General features: G+C 43.8%; 1 protein-coding gene and 1 long non-coding RNA gene across 5 annotated transcripts in view; one reads left to right on the top strand and one right to left on the bottom strand.

The window, feature by feature from the left end:
• Nucleotides 1-2,518: 2,518 nt before the first annotated feature.
• Nucleotides 2,519-10,990, top strand: LOC140910153 (uncharacterized). The gene is made up of 3 exons (XR_012158430.1): nucleotides 2,519-3,852; nucleotides 4,017-4,183; nucleotides 4,776-10,990. It is a non-coding gene; the product is annotated as an uncharacterized lncRNA (long non-coding RNA).
• Nucleotides 7,025-19,263, bottom strand: part of SEPTIN11 (septin 11) — a 74,256-nt gene continuing 62,017 nt past the window's right edge. The window contains exons 8-11 of one of the 4 annotated variants that reach the window (XM_073340439.1): nucleotides 18,692-18,824; nucleotides 16,565-16,752; nucleotides 10,191-10,262; nucleotides 7,025-8,065 (exon numbers count right to left, since the gene is read on the bottom strand). In XM_073340439.1, coding sequence (XP_073196540.1) covers nucleotides 10,238-10,262; nucleotides 16,565-16,752; nucleotides 18,692-18,824 — 346 coding nt within the window. In that variant the 3' untranslated portion in view covers nucleotides 7,025-8,065; nucleotides 10,191-10,237. Of the gene's footprint in view, nucleotides 8,066-8,468; nucleotides 12,710-16,564; nucleotides 16,753-18,691; nucleotides 18,825-19,263 lie in introns of those variants that run through there. The other 3 variants (XM_073340441.1, XM_073340440.1, XM_073340438.1) reach the window with 3 other exon arrangements.

Below are 19,263 nucleotides of genomic sequence, written 5' to 3'. Positions count from 1 at the left end.
CACACGGTTGGACTGTGCCCCTATTGGGCCCACCGGCATAGGGGTCAGGAAACTCCATGAGATTCCCCTGCTCTCAGGACTCTGGCCCACAAGGGCTGCTGGGGTCAGGGCCAGCTCCATGGAGGCCCAGTGCCTGTGTGTCTGCTCAGAGTCCTCCGCAGCTTGGCCGCCGGCTCCCTGCCAGCATGGCTGTAGTGAGCTGCTCCCAGCGTTGAGCCAGATCCTGCAATCCTTCCTCCCATGAAGTGTCCTGTTTTTCCCCCCTTCCCGGGACCGGCCAGCTGCAGGAGGAAGTGCAGGGCTGCGGGTACGTCTCCAGGGCAGTCAGAGGGGTGATTGTAGCTCAGGTAGTCATACCCACAGGAGCCTTAATCTAGCTAGCAAGCTAAGACTAGTAGCGATGATGCAGAGGTGTGGGCTAAAGTCCAGGGTCTGGGCACGCTTGGACAGCCCACACCACTGCATCTTTACTGCTAGGGCTAGCAGAACGAGCTCAGTCAGTCAGCATGGGCCTGCCTACCTGCATTGGAGTCATACCGCCAATTGCCATGTTTGACATACCCTGACCCTAGACCAGTGGTTCCCAAAATGAAGTTCACGAAATGTTACAGGGGGTTCTTGGAGCGGGGGGGGGGAAGAATTCGCTAATGGCCCACAGAGCTGTCCCTCGGGACCCGGGGCAGCATGGGGCCAGCAGCCCGGAGCCTTGGGGACTTCCAAGAACTAAGTAGATCAAAGCAAGGATTATCTATCACACTGGGGAGATTTAAACTTAGACTTGTACAAAATGGAAAGGGAGGTGGATATTTTTTGCTGTTTTTAAAATTAAATAGGCGGCTAGTGTTTTTAAAATTATGATCAAGTTTTAAGCTTTTTTGTACTGTGTGTTGTTTGCCTGGACTGCTCAAGATCTGAATGCTCATGTAGGAGGAGCTCTTTGAGTTGGCTTCTTAAATACCTTCATGCTGTTCCACATCAGATACTCCTTAGGAGCCAGAAGCGCCAGTGTGTGTGTGTGTGGGGGGGGATGAGGGTCAAGTCCTGTCCCTGCATCGGTGACCCCCCCCACGGGTACCTTCCCTTTTTTTCCAGTGGCCCCTGCGGGGGCCCCTCCACTTTTCCAGCAATGCCCCCTCCCTGGGGGGGGCATGGGGGCTTTGCCCTTGCACCCCTTTCTTCTACTAGCGCATCTGATAGGAGCCTTGTCTTATAATGGGCTTAATCAACAGTGATACCAACTATAAAAGTGAGATCTTGGAAGAGTGTCGTTTTTGTAATGTAATAAAAATACTGTAATGATAAATAATAATTAATATGTAATAAGCATGTCATAAAAACAGATTTTATATTTCCAAGATCACTGCTTTTATAATTTATGCTGAGGTAAGGGAGAAAATCCCTGGAAATACTCATTTTTAGGAGGGGGTTCACAAGACTTGACATTTTAGTGAAAGGGGTTCGTGGGTTGTTAAAGTTTGGGAACCACTGCCCTAGAGTACACAAGCAGTCACTGAGTCATGGAAGAAAAGGAGTACTTGTGGCACCTTAGAGACTAACCAATTTATTTGAGCATAAGCTTTCGTGAGCTACAGCTCACTTCATCGGATGCATACTGTGGAAAGTGTAGAAGATCTTATTATATACACGCAAAGCATGAAACAATACCTCCTCCCACCCCACTCTCCTGCTGGTAATAGCTTATCTAAAGTGGATCACTTTAGATAAGCTATTACCAGCAGGAGAGTGGGGTGGGAGGAGGTATTGTTTCATGCTTTGCGTGTATATAATAAGATCTTCTACACTTTCCACAGTATGCATCCGATGAAGTGAGCTGTAGCTCACGAAAGCTTATGCTCAAATAAATTGGTTAGTCGCTCAGCTGCCACAAGTACTCCTTTTCTTTTTGCGAATACAGACTAACAGGGCTGTTACTCTGAAATGAGTCATGGAAGGTGTCTTTTGCAGCCTCTGCCTCCCTCTTGTGGCTGATGTAGCTGTTAGTACTCTGTTTTGGATTTTTGGGGGGCGTGAAAGCTGCAGATTATTTTGACTTGACGTGAATGCTTGTTGTCCAGAGGGCAAAATGGTGCGGTGCCACTTTAACCATAATTATATGGCAGCCCTGCGAGTTTACAAAGCCAAATGCTTCAGGCTGCAAAAGGTGCCTTGGAGCTGTCTGAAGAATGAAAAGGACAGCTGCTCTCATGCCAAGGAACCGTCTTGCTAGGATTGTGCAGCAGGACTGAACAGGGCTACAGTTGAGTCTGGCGCTGAACATGCAGGTGGAGAGGGAACAGACAATGGTGTGTAGAATTATAGGTCCTGATTCATTGGTGCCTTGTGCTTCCTGTAGGCAAGTCCCTGCTGATGTGCACAACCATATGTGTATATGGCAACGGTGAGCTGTGTGCATAAAGTAGGCTCTGCCTTTAGGTGATTTGAATCCTAATATTTTAAAAAATTTCCTCCAGATGTTTCCCAATTTCTGTCTTCACATATCCAGCCTGCCCCAGGTTCTCAGTCTTGTAGAGGCAGCAGAGGAAACGGATGTAAGGGGAAAGCAATTATCCTCTAGTCCTTTGCCACTTCTCCAAGGTCTCTAGGGAAATGATCTTTGCTTCTCTCTACTTGGATACTTGCCTTTTATTTATTGTGTTAACAGTATAAATCCTTCATTTAAAAACCAAATTCCCCTCCCTTCATGAAGTTTATTGTCTCCCACAGTGCAGTGTTGTGGTGATGTCACACACACTGATGTCAATCAAATTGTGTTATGGACATGGTTGCTTAGTGAATGATTCACCATCTACTTCCTCCAGCAGACAGGCGTGTCAGCTCTGAACCACACTGGATGGGCACGGGCCCAACTTGCTTTTCCTGTGGCCATTTAATTCTTTTTTGGGGGTGGGGGGGTATTTTCTTCCTCATCTGGGGCCTGACTCAAAATCTACTGCAGTCAATGGGAGTCTTTTCACTGGGCTCAAGGGTTTTTTGACTGAGGCCTTAGTGCGGCTGAAAAGTACATTTTTATGCCCTAAAAGTTAGCCAAATCCAAGCTCGTGTTTGTCACGCCGACCAGCACGCGTCCAACAGAGGGACCGTGCCAAATGTCTCAGTACCATCTGCGTCTACTAATGTGCTGCAGCAGCTCCAAGAAAGTAATAACTCTTTTAACGGGCAACGATGCATCGCTTTTTGGTCCCGTCTTCCTCCAGCTCCGTCCCCACAACGTGTGAGCAATGAAGTCCTTGCGTGCCTGTGACCCCCTGCTAAACCCAGGGGAGGCAGGGCAGCCCACTGGAAGGCAGGTGCTGCTAATGTGTGAGGCCCAACTTCATCTTTTACGTTCTGGGTGGTGGCCTGGCCGCACTTTACCACTGTGCATGGGAAAATGGAGCATTTAAAAGACCACATGAGACCAAGAACACATTTTTATTATTTAAATGTTATGCCTGAATATCACACAGGAGGAGGTGCCTTGTGGACACGGATACAAATGCCCAGAGGAACCTGCACGTTGCTTGGAGCTCCAGCCTTGCCAAGCCAGTCACTGAATGGAGTCACAACCTCATGGCAGCCTGTTGCACTGTTCACCATGTTCCCATGAGGCTACTACATTCAGCTCCCATTACAACATCAAACCGTCATGCCATGATTGTTCAGTGCCTGGCCCTATTCTTGGTTGGTCCTTAGCCACTACTGTGATTAACATTAACATTAGTAATAATGGACAACAAATTAATCATCATTCCACTTCTTCCTTGCCTCAGGTTTTTTGGCTGCTGAGCTCATCAAGCCTAGGGACTCCAATACAGCAGAGCATGAGATGGTGGTTACTCTGGAAGAGAACAGGTGAGCATCTCCTATCACTGACCCTGTACAGGCTGCTTCACTAGATGGGCTGGCTATGTGTCCTGCGCAAACTAAAGGGTGGGAAGGGGTACTCAAAATGGGTACAAGTCCCACCCTGGGAGGCTTTTAAATTTAGACATTTAAATCCATTGTTTTTCCCAAAGGCGCTGAGAACCTGCAGCACTGACTGGTTGCGGACCACTGCAGCTAACCCCAGAGAGCACAATGTGTCTCTCCCTTAGGCGTTGTTCCACTGAGGTCAGTGGAGTTACACTGCTTATAAAACCACGGCAAGCAGAGAATCCAGCAGAATCCGCTCTTAGATACTGGGGTAAGACTGGTTTCCCAGTGTTAAGTTCTCTCTCCTTGGTTGTGTTACAGCAGTGCTTAGGAAGCCTGGTCACAGAGCAGGGCCCCATTGTGTTAGGTGCTGTACAAACGCAGAACAAAAAGACGGTCCCTAAGAGCTTACATGTGATGTTGTGAAGGAGTTGTGCTTTCTCTCATCACTGCATTCTACATTCCCTCCCCTACACCACACTCTGTGAATGGGAATTGTGGGAGCTACAAGGAGCTGGCCTGGAGGCAGATGGGGCTCAAGTACTGTACCCCAAAATACAAATTGATCTACAGCATGTAAGGGGAGGGGTTCCTAATCCCAGACCACACTACTTCATGAGATGTAAGGGTGAAGATTGGAGCATCTCAGCAGCTGTAAATCTCCACAGCTCAAGGAGAGTTGACAGAACTACCTCATGTTGAGCCAGTTCAGTCTGTCCCCAAGTCTCCCTTTTACTCTGTGAAGCGCAGCTGGCAGCAGTGACTGGAGGAGGAGGAATCCTCCATAGCTGTGAAGATGTGTTAATTACCATTGGTATGACACTGTTCTTCACATGGACTGACTCTCCTCTCTTTTCTTGCAGGCATAGTAACAAGTCAGACTTGTTTTATTCTGGGGAACAGGCTCTTATCTGAACAGTAGGTGATGTGCAAGGAAAACTTCAGGAGACTTAGCTGGCAAGGCAAGGCAGGCTAGCTGTAGAAGGGACACACCCGTGAAGGGCACTAACTCAGGGAAAACCAAGCTGGATACAGGTAGGCACTATTATTTAGCTCTTTGGATAGAGACGCTATTGTGTGGCAGCACCTCAGTGTAGGTCAATGGAGTTGTAGTGATATGCAGCAGCTGGGGATCTGGCCCATGGCCCTCTAATGCATTTACCTCATTTCTGGAACTGATCCTGTTTTGCTTTTTCTCTTACACCAAAGTGTTCAGTACCTTTAAATTAATAGATCGCTTCCATAATCTATGGGGAAGAGCACCCTGCCTGGTGAGGAATATGTAACTGCTTTGGATGACTTATGTTGTCATCTCTCCCTGTGGTATCTATTACTTTTCTTAACAGCTGGGTGTGAGGGGGAAAGTGAGTCAACACTATCCTTCCCTTTTCAAAATTCCTTGACAAAAACAAGTGGGGAAACTTTAAAGGTGTTTAACAAGAAAGTGGTTGGGTTTCTGTTTCAAACAGAAGAGCCCCTCTCTCTAGGCATATGGCCAACATAAGTAATTCAAAGGCTTGCACTTCATATAAAGAACCCAAATAAGTGTGTGCCCCTTACCAAACAGCAGCTCCTCAGCTGTATCATATCTTCTTCCCTAAGGGGCTGCTAATAGGTTTGTAACACAGGTGCTCAGCCTTTTGTGTGCATTACATAACACTTGCAAGGCAATCAAGTGAAAATAAAACACCACAGGCCCCACCTCATGAAGCACTCATGTTTCTGTGATAGTCTAAGCCAGGGCAGGCAACCTATGGTGCACACAAGCTTATTTTCAGCAGCACCCATGCTGCCTGGGTCCTGGCCACTGGTTGGGGGTTCTGCATTTTAATTTAATTTTAAATGAAGAGTTATTTACAATACTCATTTAGTTAACATTTTTAGAAGGTCTCTAAAATATATATTTTTTTACTGGCATGTGCCTAAATGAAGACTAGACCCACCACTTCTGAAAGATTGCCAACCCTTGGTCTAAGCTCATCTAGCTGCCTGAGCAGGGTGCAGGAGCCTGGCTGTATAACCATGTATACAAACTTAATTGAATCTCAACTCCTTGTGCACAGGACAGCAGTGAACTCACTGTGCCTTAGGCAGACTGTAGGCTTCAGGACTATGCAGGCAGGGAAGCAGTTCTGACCATACATTTTCAGAAGCCAAAGTTGGGTTCCTAACTACTATTTGATTTTAAAAATACTCACACCTGATTAACCCATCAGAGGGATTCAGAGCATGCAGCAGTGCATTAAGGAATGAGGCACAAATGGATTGGGGGCTAAGTAGCTTAACTTGTTTGGAAGGCATGGCCCTTATAAACTCCCTGGGTGAGACATCATCCAGTGGTGGCAGGGCCTTGATGCTTAAGCACATGCATAAATTTTATTCTCAAATGAGGGCTTGAGAGGGAGTTAAGTAAGGCCTAAGCCTCTAGCTGACCACCTGCCCAGAGGTGACTTTCAGCTGGGGTCACCTACTTCTACTGAAGTCACAGAGGCCATGATCCTGTTCCCATTGAAGTGAGGGCAAGGTGTGGCATCAGCAGCACAATGAGAATCTCTCATCCTATGCTTCATATAGATCACAGCCTGACCACACAGTGCTAGAAAATTGGGTTCATCTCTGCTAATCAGTAACAGTCACGTTTTACTAAAGTGGTAACAAAAATCTGTGGAAGAAATTAAATATTAATGGAGTCAGGCCTTAATCCAGCAATGGACTAACCCTGTGTTTAAACACTTCCTGGATTGAGGCCTGGTGTTCTAAACTTAATATATTTCAAATGTTTTCTATAGGTGGTTGCTTCTGAGCAAGTCTGTTCCAGGTACAGGGCTTTAACTCCACCCTCAGGTTCTCTCCCCATCTTCTACCACTCCTTCAGTAGGAGGAGAGTACAATTTCAGCCAGCTAAACTTAATACCAGGACTGGTAAACATTCATGACAATTTTGTACAGCTGATTTAAATATTTCCTTGATGTATAAGCACAAATCTACTTAATCAGATTGAAGAAAGGGTTGTTTTGTCACTCTAAATCCAGCCCTCTCTCTTGCAGCAGGAGTCCAAATCCTCTACTACTGCCAAAAAAACCTGTACTTCCGAAAAAGCACGTAAGCAAGTTTAGGAACGACAGTGGCTTTTATTCTTTAAACAAGAAAGGAGGCAATGTAAAATACTCTGCATTCCCTTTTTCACTCCACACTGAAATACGGCATTGATTTGTGGTCAGGAGCAATGAACAGCCACAGTTTGGCAGCAAGTGATTAAAAAAACCTCCCCACAATACACCTAAAACAACAATCATAATGAACAGAGCCACTGACACTAGAGGGCACTTGACTTACATGTGTAAACTAAGTTACAAGTTTACTTTTTGGCACTTTTCAAGCTCTTCGCTGTTGAATCTGCTTCTGAAGTAGACAAGTGAAAAAGTTTATGCACATGTCCCACAGCAAGACTACATAAAGCATGTAAAAACAGTTACTGGATGGGCTTCACATACTTAAATAGTCTTCTCCTCAAGCAGCAATCTGCATGGCTGGACTTCATAGGAAAAGATCTCATTTTGCACACGAAGAGGCAGAAGATCAGCTGAAAACAACTGAACAAATTCCATCAACCTGACAGTATCAAATAGCAGCTCTCTCTGCTCATGCCACTTCATACTTAAAAATAGTGATCCCTGTCCAAGGAACTGGTTTAAAATGCACAGGAGCGCACAGCTTTCAGAGTAGCCAGATCAGGATGTTTGTCAGCATTAAAGTCAGTTCTAGCTTAAGTCTACTACTCAGCAATCCTTTATTATTGCACACTCATTCTGTCCATAATCCATAAGCTTCTTATTTATCAAGAGCAGCGTGCAGGTGAAGGCAAAAGAAAAGTTCCCAATGTAATATCTGTGATAGCATCTAAGTTCTCTGTTCCACTTATTCTGTCTCTTTGTGGTAATGAAAATCCTGTAGAAGACATACTGGGAAGCAAACAGACCCTTAGAGCTACGCACTTCCCTGACCCACGCTTTAAAGAGCAAGGTGGAGATGATGGAAGAATGAGGTAACTCTTCTCCCAACAGGTGTGTACATGTCCCGCTGGCTCTTCTAATGCCCATTAGGAGAAAGGGAGTGGGGGCTTGGCAAGGTGACCATTACATAAAGAAGAAGCTACAGAAGGAAGAAGAAGAAAAAGTTCAGAATTCAACCGCAAAGGAAAAGAGAAAATGAAACATTTTAAAAGGAAGTAAGCTGTGAAGGGAAGAGAGCGTGCATATGTGTAGGGTTTAATATGCAGCAGGAGCGGTGCAAGGGGCTTGGCCTACCAAGCCCCTGTTTAGTGAACAGGGGAAGAGGAGCAAGGAATGGGGTTTTTAAAAAAGGTAAAAAGAACGCTCCCATTGTGAACCGCCTTAGCACAGCCCAAAAGCAATCAACCAAAGAACAAGAAATGTCTATGTCAACATCAAGCAAGTATAAAAACGTCACCCTTGGCATTCACACACGTCCACTTCTTTTTCACCCAACATCCAACAACCACAACAAAAGAAAATTACAAAGGCCACACAAAAACTAGAGTGTTTGGGTAAAAATATATTTCCCCTTTCCCGCTTTGTGTTGGCATTATTTCACATTTGCACCCCAGAGCACATACAAAAAAAGGAACTGAACTATAGTGGAAGGCTATGATTCATTTTGACATCAATAAGACATCTAAGAGGCATACATACATAATTCTGCATTAACACTGGCTGAAGGTATACAGTCATTTGGACAAAAACATGGGTTATTTTCAAAGAGCAAGGTAACAATGTTCTACACCTCTAGTTTAAGGCCATCAGCATATATTTAAAAATAAGTACACAAAATATTCCTACTGCTGTTCACAGCTTTATTTTCAGTTAGTTTAAAAAAAACAGCCTTCATATTTGTATAATCCCATACTGTCACACCCTGGCCCTTAGGGCCTCATAGATGATAGATACTGTAAATGCAGTTGGGCTCCTTGGAGAAAGGATGTGTGACAGGAATAAGCTGTTTCTGACACCTTGAGAATGGCAAATCAGAACATGATTCAAATGGACAGATTTGATAACACACACAAGACATTGCTGTATTCCGTCACAACAGTTTAAAAGTAGAATGAGAACTACTTGAAAAAAACCCATTGATTGTGTTAAATAAAATAAGGCTTTTTTTTTTTTAAAGACACAAATACAAAAGTCTTCTTGACAGGGTTATAATATACAAGGCAGCAAAAGGATAAGTAATCTTGTATTTAGGAAATCTCCCAGTAGCTAGGAACACAGAGTCTGGCTTGGCAGCTGAGAGGATGCATTCTGCAGATCAGTACCTTGGCCAGTTTTCAGTAGCTGGTTCAAATTCCAGCTTGGAGACACCACTGAGTGGAATACCTTGTAATTCCCCCTTTCCCATCAGCCACAAAGATGACATGTCACCCCATACTGAAAGATGACATGGATTTTGGTCCAATGGTAACCTTTGGTTTTGTTTTACAACTCTGGGCATGATTGGATATACTCAGGTCGCCATAGTTACTACTGAGGATAAGCACAGTCAAGGTTCTTATATAACAGAGTGGGATTTTCCAGAGCCCTCAGTGTTGGCCTAACTCTGCTCCTTAAAGCATGAAGGGGAGTTTCCCCATGGATTTAAAGAGGAGCAGTGACGCCAATATTGAGCACTCTTGAACAAACCCCTTTATAACCAAGGAGATGTTAAGTCAGTGGGAATCACGTGCCTAATCTGTGCTTTTGAAAGTCAACCCCCAATACTCACAACAGTGCATTTTGGAACAAGTATCACCCTTCCCAGGTGGCCAGTATGTCATTCAGACTTCGCCTATGGGTTTTACTCCACATCCAGGGAGTGCTTTAATGTGCAGATCTGCACTCTCCATTGTTTGTTCCTGCTCATTTATAACATCCTAAAAATGGACATCCCAGCACCTCTGGGAAATGCAGCATTATCAGTGACTAGTCATTGCTGTTTAAACATCGTACCATTTGCAGATCCTCACAAGCAAGATTTAGGGTTACGTAGCTGTCATCAAAAGCTAACGCTACCTTAAGCTGGAATTTTCAAATGAGTTAGGGGTCCCTAATAGCCAGTAGGAGCTGGTGCTTAACTCCCTTTGGCTCCTTTGAAAATCCCAGCTGAAGATGGTTATTGTTTAATAAAGTTTTTAAAAACCCCTCAGCATTGCCACTTGAATGAAAGTTGAGTTTTCTACATTTCAAAAGTGGGCAGAGAGGTCTCTTGCTGCTGTACTTACATGCAAAGGTGAAAGAAAGCACATCCAACTAGATTTGAGGGTATCACTTACTCCATGCAGAGCCAGGGACTACTGTGAAAAAAGGCATAGATACAGAAAGGAAAGAAGTGCAGCAGTAACAAGCTAAACATGGCCCAGGGATTTTTAAAAGTTAGTGTGCTATTGGGCAAAAAAAAAAAAAAAAAAAAATTAAATTTAAAATTTTATTCCCAGCTTCTCCAAAACGATGGTTTTTATTTTGTTTTTTGCTAAAAAGAGAAACAAACCAATCCCTCCCCCCAGCATTTAATACATTTGGCAACAGCTTTGTGTCCAAAATAAAAATACCTAGTCTCAGCTAATTTTCTCTGCCAAGCTTCCCTTGAAAGGGTTTTTAAACTGAACAGGAAAAACTAATGTTAAAATTAAGTTCTCTTACTTGGCACAAAAAACCCCACCTGTGTTAATTAAAAATAGGACACGCACAGACACAGCTGATGGAAACACACTACACAAGCTTTAAACTTGAGCATATTGCATGATCAAATGCAGCCCATGGTTAGGAAACTGGTTTCATGTGTTCAATACCAAGTGAGTTTATAAGGTTAAGCTGAAGCAAAACTGCAAGGATCTCTGATTTTTACTGCTATTTAACCTGGCTACTGCAACTGTCAGTCCTTCCAGTGATTGTGTTCACATGACAACTTAGCTTGAATTTCAAAAGTTTCTTCCCTGCTTTTCCTCTGCTTAAATTTATGCAGTTTGTCCAGCCACCCTTTCCCCTCCCTAAGGGCCATGTTTACGCCGGGGGGGGGGGGGGGGGAAGAGAACAAAACAACCCCCCACAAACCTGCCTTTGTGACTGTAGTTACATGACCCCTGTGCTTGGGTAGAAACAAGCAAAGTTGGAATGAGTGGGATCAGGTGAAGAGGGTTAATTTCAAGAGTGCTTTAAAGAAAAACAGGAGACTACCTAGCTAGGAGCAGAGGGAAAGCTGGCAGATCAGCAGCAGCAGAGAAAGAAATCCAGAAGTCAGAGAGTAAACATGGGTCGCCACTTCTTGGAATGTATCAGAAAGGAAAAGACTCTGTCCAAAAAGGAATGGCATAGAAAATACAAATTAAACAGTTAGGTCAATTTTCACACCAAGGACGCCCTAAAAAAAGGCCTGGCTTATGCTAGACGTTCAGTCACCGTTTTTTAATGCAAACTATTGTTTGCATCCCAAGCCTCAGCCGGCTGCGCAGAGCTGATCAGTGCATTGAGGTTGCCTTTGTCAAGCAAGATAGCTATATCTTAGCCCGGTAAAGAGAGCGAACAGCCTTATTCTCCACTTTAGGAGCCCAGAGAAACTGAAGTTAATGGAGTTTTAATTAACTCCTTTAATGGTTCACTGGCACTTACCAACAGAAGACACTATGTTCCAAGACTGATCCTGCAACCACATAAGCATGTGCAAAAATTTACTCCTATAAGGAGTCCTACTAAAGTCAATTGAACTATATTGCATGAGTAAAGTTACTTTTGTGCTTATGCATTTGCTGGATGGGGCCCTGCAGGAATCAACGAAGTGTGGAGGGGTGACACTTTTACTCAGGCAATCTGTGGAAAAAGTGTATTCAAGTTTTGGGATGGGATTCAGTCACCTGGTTAGTTTTTGATGGGGGACTCTTGATTTCAAAGCAATAGGGGAGGGGGAACCTCCTGTCTTGGGAATTTGCAGCTCCTTTTGATGCATACTGTACAGCTTTTAGTGATTAGCCACAACACTTAATAGAGAAGAGTTATTACAAAAATATTTAACCTGTTGGGTGAATTACAAAAAGCCAGGCCAAAAGTCATTATCCATAAGGTAAAAAAGTCATGCAAGAATAAAAGCATGCAAGGTCAGTTGCTCTTTTGTTACCTACACACACAAAAACCTAACAATGGGATTTCTAGTCTTACAAGTCAAGCTATCAAAGAAACACTCATTTAAGTGGACTTCTGGGTTTAGCAATACACTGGGGAGACTCTGGCTAAGTCTGCATTGATTTTATTCGCACTGAATAGTAACTCACTCATAACTTAGCCCCCAGATTTCCATGGGAGTACTCGTGCTATTCAGTGTGAGTAAAGGGAATCACAGTTTGGCCTGTTGAGAGCAGTGTGTGCAAACGAGTAACAGCAGCATTTAAGGCCTGATCCTGAAACCCTTCCAATGTCTTTAAGTGCCCTTGGATCAAGCCAATGACGCACAAGTCTTGCTCTCAATTCAAAGCCAAGTGGCAGGTCTGATCTATTGCTGCTGTCCTTACCAAAGAGAGAAATGGCATCAACTTTTCAAACAAGAACACACCTCTCCCCCCGCACACACTCAATTTCCAGATGCTCACTGCTTCACCCACCTTTCTCCCACCCACTCCATTATTAAATGAGTTAATAGTTATTTGTGTTTAAAACAAAAACAAAAACCAAACAGATGGCAGACACACGTTACTGCAAAAGCAGGTGAATGCAGGAACATCCTTGGCTTGCCAGGCTTTATGTGAAGCTTGCACTGCAAGTTAAAAAAACAAAAACAAAAAACATTAGAAATAATAGAAACCCAAAAGAAAAGAAAGAAAGATGGGAGAGCTGACACCAGCATTCTGCTTCGGTGGACGCCCATGCAAATGGATTATGAAATTAAAAAGGAGTGAAACAAACCTTAAAATTGGAGTCAATTCTATTCTATATGACAAGCAAAAGCAAAGAAAAACTGAGTGGAGAAAAACAAACCAACCACATAGTTAGTCCAAACTAGGTTACTGTTTGATAGTGACTTAGGCCAATATTTTCAGAAGTGGCTAGTGATTTTGCATGCCCAACCTAAGACATCTTAAAAGGGATTCTGAGAGCGGATGCTTCACATTTTCTGAAAACCAGGCCCCTTTAAGGCATCTCAAGTTGGGCACTTTAAGGTCAATCACCACTTTTGAAAATGTAGCCGACCGGTCTGATCCCGATCCCACTGAAATCAGCTAGAGTCTCTCTTCAGTGGGTGTCGTCCCAGGCCCCCATTGAACACCCTGCATGGTGTAGTTTAAGGACTTCTACCATGACTGAATACGGCCTAGTATATTTGCACCTGTTTGAAAATTCCTTTCATTAAAGGAAGAGAAGTTTCTTGTACTGTTTTACAAAGTGACTTTACATTAAAGAAGCCAAACAAAAGAGTTCCAACTCCTGTGCCTGTCTGAGAAATGGCAGGTAATACAATGCACACATCTAGGTACGCAGCTGACGACCTATTCAATGGAACAGGCAAGAGCCAAGAAGCATTTCACTGATCTTATTAAAAAGGACCCACTCTGGTTAGACATGTGCCATGACCACACTCGTTGCCAGCAAATGCCTCTGGAACATTTAGGTATGAAGAAATGCCAAGGCCACAACTAAGATTATGGGATCAGGATGGGATTTAGGCAAGCACTTAAGCACATGGCTGTACAGCACCTAGCACAGTGGGGCCTGGTCTACAAATAGGGCCCCTAGGTGCTGTGGTAATGAAAAAGTTAATATACCTCGAACTCCAAGGGGACTTATGCCCATGCTTAAGTGCTGTCCCCACTCAAAATTCTTTCCTCAATCAGGGCTATCAACATCAACAAAAGTTAGAAAAATGTCTGTGAACTGTAGATGTTCAATTCCACTCATGAATCCATCAGAAAAACCACAGTAAAAAGGAAGTAATAAGGACAGTGGTTTAGTCTCATGGGATGGGACCAAATTCTCTCCAGTGGAGTTAGGCCAGCAGAGAATTTGGCCCTGTTTCATCATTCTGGCTTGTGCAGAATTCTGATAAGTTCTCAGCGGTCCAAGTTACAGATGTGTAATTCCACCTTTAAAAAGAAGCAGTCCAATAAATTGCATTCTGGGGAAGCTACAAGGGAAATCCAGCAGAGAGCATTTCAGGAATTAGCCTGACTTCCACTGGTAATTGTATAAAACATCACAGTCATGCCACCACAGCTCAACGATAAGAATAAAAAACCTTACCTATTAAAACTGTAGCATTTCATTAGAGTGCAAGAGGAAATTTAAAGGTTTTAGGAACCAAGATATGCTACAATGCAGATGCATCCGCATTTTCCTTTCCAGCTTCTGTTACCAATTTGATCATCATAAAACAATTTGAGCAACTCCCAACAGCTGGTGTGGAATGATACGGAGAGCCGAGACTATTTTAAACATATTTACAAAGCAAAAGTGCATGTTCCTCATGACTGGATTTCTGTGGCGGAATAGAAACCATGTGATTTGTAATGGCAACTAGAAACATGATGTATATAATACACCAATTCCATGCAGGTGCCCGAAAAATTCACAGGAATAACTAGTAGCGAACATCTACTATTAAAAGTTACAAAACCAAACCTCACTGCGTATAGCTTCAGTCTGATACAGAAGAGATGAAGAAGCCTATTGCAGATTTTATATAAATATTAAGTTAGCAGCGCCATTTCAAAGATTTCCGAGTAGGAAAAGGTCATCAAAAGTTCCAAGTTACTTAGAAAAAAGACCATACTAGGGGAACACAATGTGGGAACAGCCATGCCAGGCAGGACCCTTGTTCCAGTCTATCCTATTTACTGAAAACGCACAAGGGAGAAATCTCAGCATTCTAGGAAGGTTACTGCCAGATATTATTAGTTCTGTGCTGATCTGCTTTTTGAATTATTTTAATTAAATGAGTTTCCAGTACACATGAAAATGCTGTATTTTCTCTATGGTCTTTGCGTAAGCTTTTAGAGACAGATTCTCAGCTAGAGTAAGCCAGCATGGCTCCATAGGAGCTACATTGATTTACATCAGGTGAGGAACTGGCCCTTCATTATTTTAAATGTCTTCATTGGGCATGACTTTCAGAGCACTGATCCAGCAGCAGAAACCAGAGACAGACACTCTGGCTTCTGCTGGTACAAGGACGAGAGCACGGTGCCGCTGCCCATTGTAGAAAAATATACTAGTGTACATGAAATAAAGTAGAAGCTCACTAGCTCGCTCTAGTCCTCTTATGAATAGTTGAAGTTAGTCAATTAGCAAGTAAGGTCTTACCCACACTTGAGAGTTAATTCAGATTAAGGTAGGATGGGAATTTAAAGCACACCAGCCATTCCTGAATAACTCCACGTGCAGACAAGCCCTAGGTGACCAAATAAAAAGCAAAAACTGCCACATCATTAATTGCACTTCAACCATTTTTCTTTTGTCAATGACAGCTCAGTGTTAGTTATTTATGACCGTATTTCATAGAATACCAGGAAATGCCCTATGCCATATGTATAATGCAAGACCTTGCTGGATCATTGGCTATTAAACGTTTGCTGAGGTCTGGAGACAACAAAGTTTTGTGTGTGTTACTCAGCTTCTACAGTATCACTCTCTTTATAGAGTATATGATTTCAGTAAAATGAATGTGTGTTTTTATCTCAGGCAACCTGGGAAGAAATCCCAGGGGAACCCTGCCCTATCTGAGAATGGCAGAGAGGAACTATGGGTACTTTCTACCCAAGACTGCCCTCAGAATAGGTTGTCCCATTCTGCTATACAGACAATCCATTCTTATTCTACTTCAGCTCTGTCAAACTTGTTTGGTTTCATTGCAAGTCCCCAGTCCCGAGACCGTTTGGGGTTTTTTAAAGCCAATAAAGGGAAAAATTCTGCCCTTGGATACATTCTGCCATTCGGAAGCCCCATAAGTATTTGAGAGTAGAATTTGCCTCACAAGTGTAAATACATAATAGTAGAAAATATAATGCCATTTATCTTTTGCTAGATGTATCAGTTGTGCTATCTTATGATGTTGAATTGATACTACGTGAATTAAATTAACCTGTAATTATAGGTACCATAGTTTAAAAAACAAAAAAAAACCCTTCCAAGTGTTCACTTTTTGGCACTAGGATGTTCCATGTCAAAATGACATGGCTGTTAAGCTTTTGGTTTTAAAGGTGTTTACAGCTATAACCGCAACCCTAAAGTATTTAGACTTAGGAACTATAGTTAAAGTATAAATGGGGAAGGGAAGTACAATTAGAGACACTCTTATTGGGCTCAGGAGAATAAGTCTGTGACCCGAGTGTCCCAAAGCTGGATCAGAATATACTTGAAAAAATCACAGATTAGACCTCTACTTTCTGACTGCTCTCTCAAACCAGCCAGAGGGATAAATTAAACTTTACGGTACCCTTTTAATGAAACATTAAAATCATCTCCCTGGCCCACCCCTTGGAGATATTTTATTTGATCAGTCTGGTAAAAAGCCCAGTTTCCAGTCTGATGATGGGGAAAAGCAAATACAGACATGCAACAGAAAAAAACCACACACACTGGAATAAGGCCACAAGGTTGTAGTGCGACAGCCCCTTACTTTTTCTTGTCCTTGTCTTTCTTGGTTTGTTGGGAACCAGCCTGTTGAGCCTGTGACTGTAGTAGCTGAGTGGCTGCCTTCTTCTTCTGGAAGTTGCTCAGCTCCTCCTCAAGCTCCTTCTTTTTGTCTTCCACTTTTTTCTTCTCTTCTTGGTGTGTCCGCTTGAGATGATCGAACTTTTCGTGGAGCTGCCCAGACAGGGAGGGGATGATGGAGTTGGAGGAGAGGGGGAGAGAATATTGCTTTTTGTTATTTGTGTGAATTACAGCACTTCCTACAGGGTTCCCACAGCTCTAGATGCTCTCCACAGACATAAAGCAGAACTATAGCAAAACTGCAGTGCCTGCCCTGAAGAGCTCCCAATCTAAGCCGGCACGCCGGCCAAAGGAAGTAGTCTATAACTGAAGTAGAGAAAGAAATAAGGGTCAGATTGAAAATCAGTGGGACTTACGAGCCTAAGTCCTGTTTCTAATGCATGAAGAAGCCTAAGTCATTGAGGCACTTTTGAAAATTTTGCCTGAGGTCACACAAGACAGCTGTGGTAGAGTTGGGAATTGAAGGCAGATCTTCCCAGTCCAGGGCCTTCACCACAAAACCAAGCTTTACTGATCTCAAAAAGAAATTTTCCTAAAGGGATTTTAAACAATCCTGGTATTCTACAAGGAGGAGCAAAGTATGGAGAGGTATCGCTGGGTGCTTATGTACTAGTTATTCTGCCAACGGGCTTCAGGGAAAGTTAGGATTTCACCTTTCGCTGCAGGAAAGCTACGTGTGAAGAGAACTGCCTTAAACATCTATTTCATTCACGTATTGACATGAATTTGAGATGACTGCACAAAAGACCCAAGCCAGCTAGCATTTCTCCTCCACCATATCTTCTGCCTTCCTGGGGACTGCTAGATAACTCATTCCCAATTCCAAGCACTGGGAAGGTTACAATGATGTGTCTTGTTCACTTTAATGAACAGACTCATACAATTTGTGTTTTCGTTTGTGTAGTGACAAACTGTTGTACATTGGTGACCAGCAAAACTGCTACGTGACCACCTGATGAAAAGCCCTCCAGAAACACTCTCATGCTCTCGGAACATTCACAGGTGTCTGAGCACTTACATGCTCAGGGCTTGATTCTCCTCTGCCCAGCACCATGTTGGGACAGCTACATTTGCACAAAGCGAGTAGACAGTGGGTGCAAAACGCTACCACTCTGACCCGGTGGCATGTTACACCCCCTTTGCAGAGATATAATGGGACGACAAGGTGCAGGGAGGCAGGAAATCGGTCTTAGAGCAACTCCTGTTGAAATGGCCCTCTTGGAATTATGACAGTTCAGCTGTGCCCTTTGGGGCTGCACTCTGAAAAACCCCGACTCTGCAGTGGGGGGTGGCAGTCCAGAGAACAGTGCTGAGCTGCTGAAAGGCTCTATGCAGCAGCCAGGTTTCAAAGAACTGTAATGTTGAAACGTGGCCCCTTCAAAGACAGATAGTCTGTAGCGCTGGGTGCCATCCTGCAAAGCCATCAGCTCCCCAGACTGCAGCTGTCCCCAGTATTTTGGGCGAAGGGGAACCACTGAGCTGTATGACCTAGCAAGTATGCGCCTTTCATTGGGCAGGAAGGATTCCCATCTGCAGAGCCAGCATGACGTGGTGGCTGGGGTTTTATCAAGAAGCCTGAGGGAGTTCTCTGTGCCTATGGTATTTATCTGCTGCCCCCCTTCCCCTCATCTGAACCCCTCACAATCTTCAATGTCTGTATCTTCATAACACCCCTGAGAAGCCGGGAAGCGCTATTATCCCCACTGTCCAAATGGGGGAACTGAGGCACAGGGACCTTAGGTCAGGTGTTTAAAAAAGTGTTTAGGTATCTAACTCCCATTGAAAATCAATGTAGGTGCCTGGACACCTTTAAAAATCTGGCCCTAAGGGTCTTGCCCTAGGTCCCACAGGAAGTCTACGGCAGAGCAAGGACTTGAACCCAGGTCTCCCAACACCTAGGCACATGTCCTAACAAGTGGGCCATCCTTTCTCTCAGACTACCAGTGGGATCCAAATGTCAGAATCCTTTAGACCCCTTTCAAGCTCCCAGCGTAAACCCCCGCACTAATCCTTTTGGTTAGAAATCACTCACATCTTTCTCCGCTTCTTTCAACTCTGCTTCTTTCTCCTTCACTCTCATGACAAACATCTGTCTCATTTCTTCCTCCTTCTTCTGCAGCTCACCCAGGAATTCATTCCTCTTCGCTTCATAGGTCTCTTGGAGACTATTAAAAATACACAAGGGAAAACACAGTCAAGATTACGCTTCGTGCATGGACCAGAGATATTCACCCAGGCTTTGGGCCTCTTGGCATGTCACCCCTCACTCAGCATCGCCATGAAATTTCAGAGAAGAGACCTGATCGCATTGTCCGAATCTCCATTCCCGTTTTCTGGAAGGCCGCAGTTTGGGAAGTTATATAAAAGGCTTTCAGAGTCTGCAAGTCACTTAACAGGCAGCAAGAGTGACTCCGCTTCAAAACCAGCTACTGCATATGCATTTACTGCAATTCAGCAGCTAACACAGCCTTCCACGCCTGATCAGTTATACATTTCTGTCTGCTCCCAATCTGCTTGCCTCATCTTCTGTTTGTCCTGCATCTAGCCTACATAGGATCCAGGGTTAACAGAACACAGATTCTGGGCTGGTATGTTTGGTAAAAC

The sequence above is a fragment of the Lepidochelys kempii genome, chromosome 4, assembly GCF_965140265.1.
Source record: "Lepidochelys kempii isolate rLepKem1 chromosome 4, rLepKem1.hap2, whole genome shotgun sequence".
NCBI lineage: Eukaryota > Metazoa > Chordata > Testudines > Cheloniidae > Lepidochelys > Lepidochelys kempii.
This window is presented reverse-complemented; position numbering and strand designations above follow the sequence as displayed.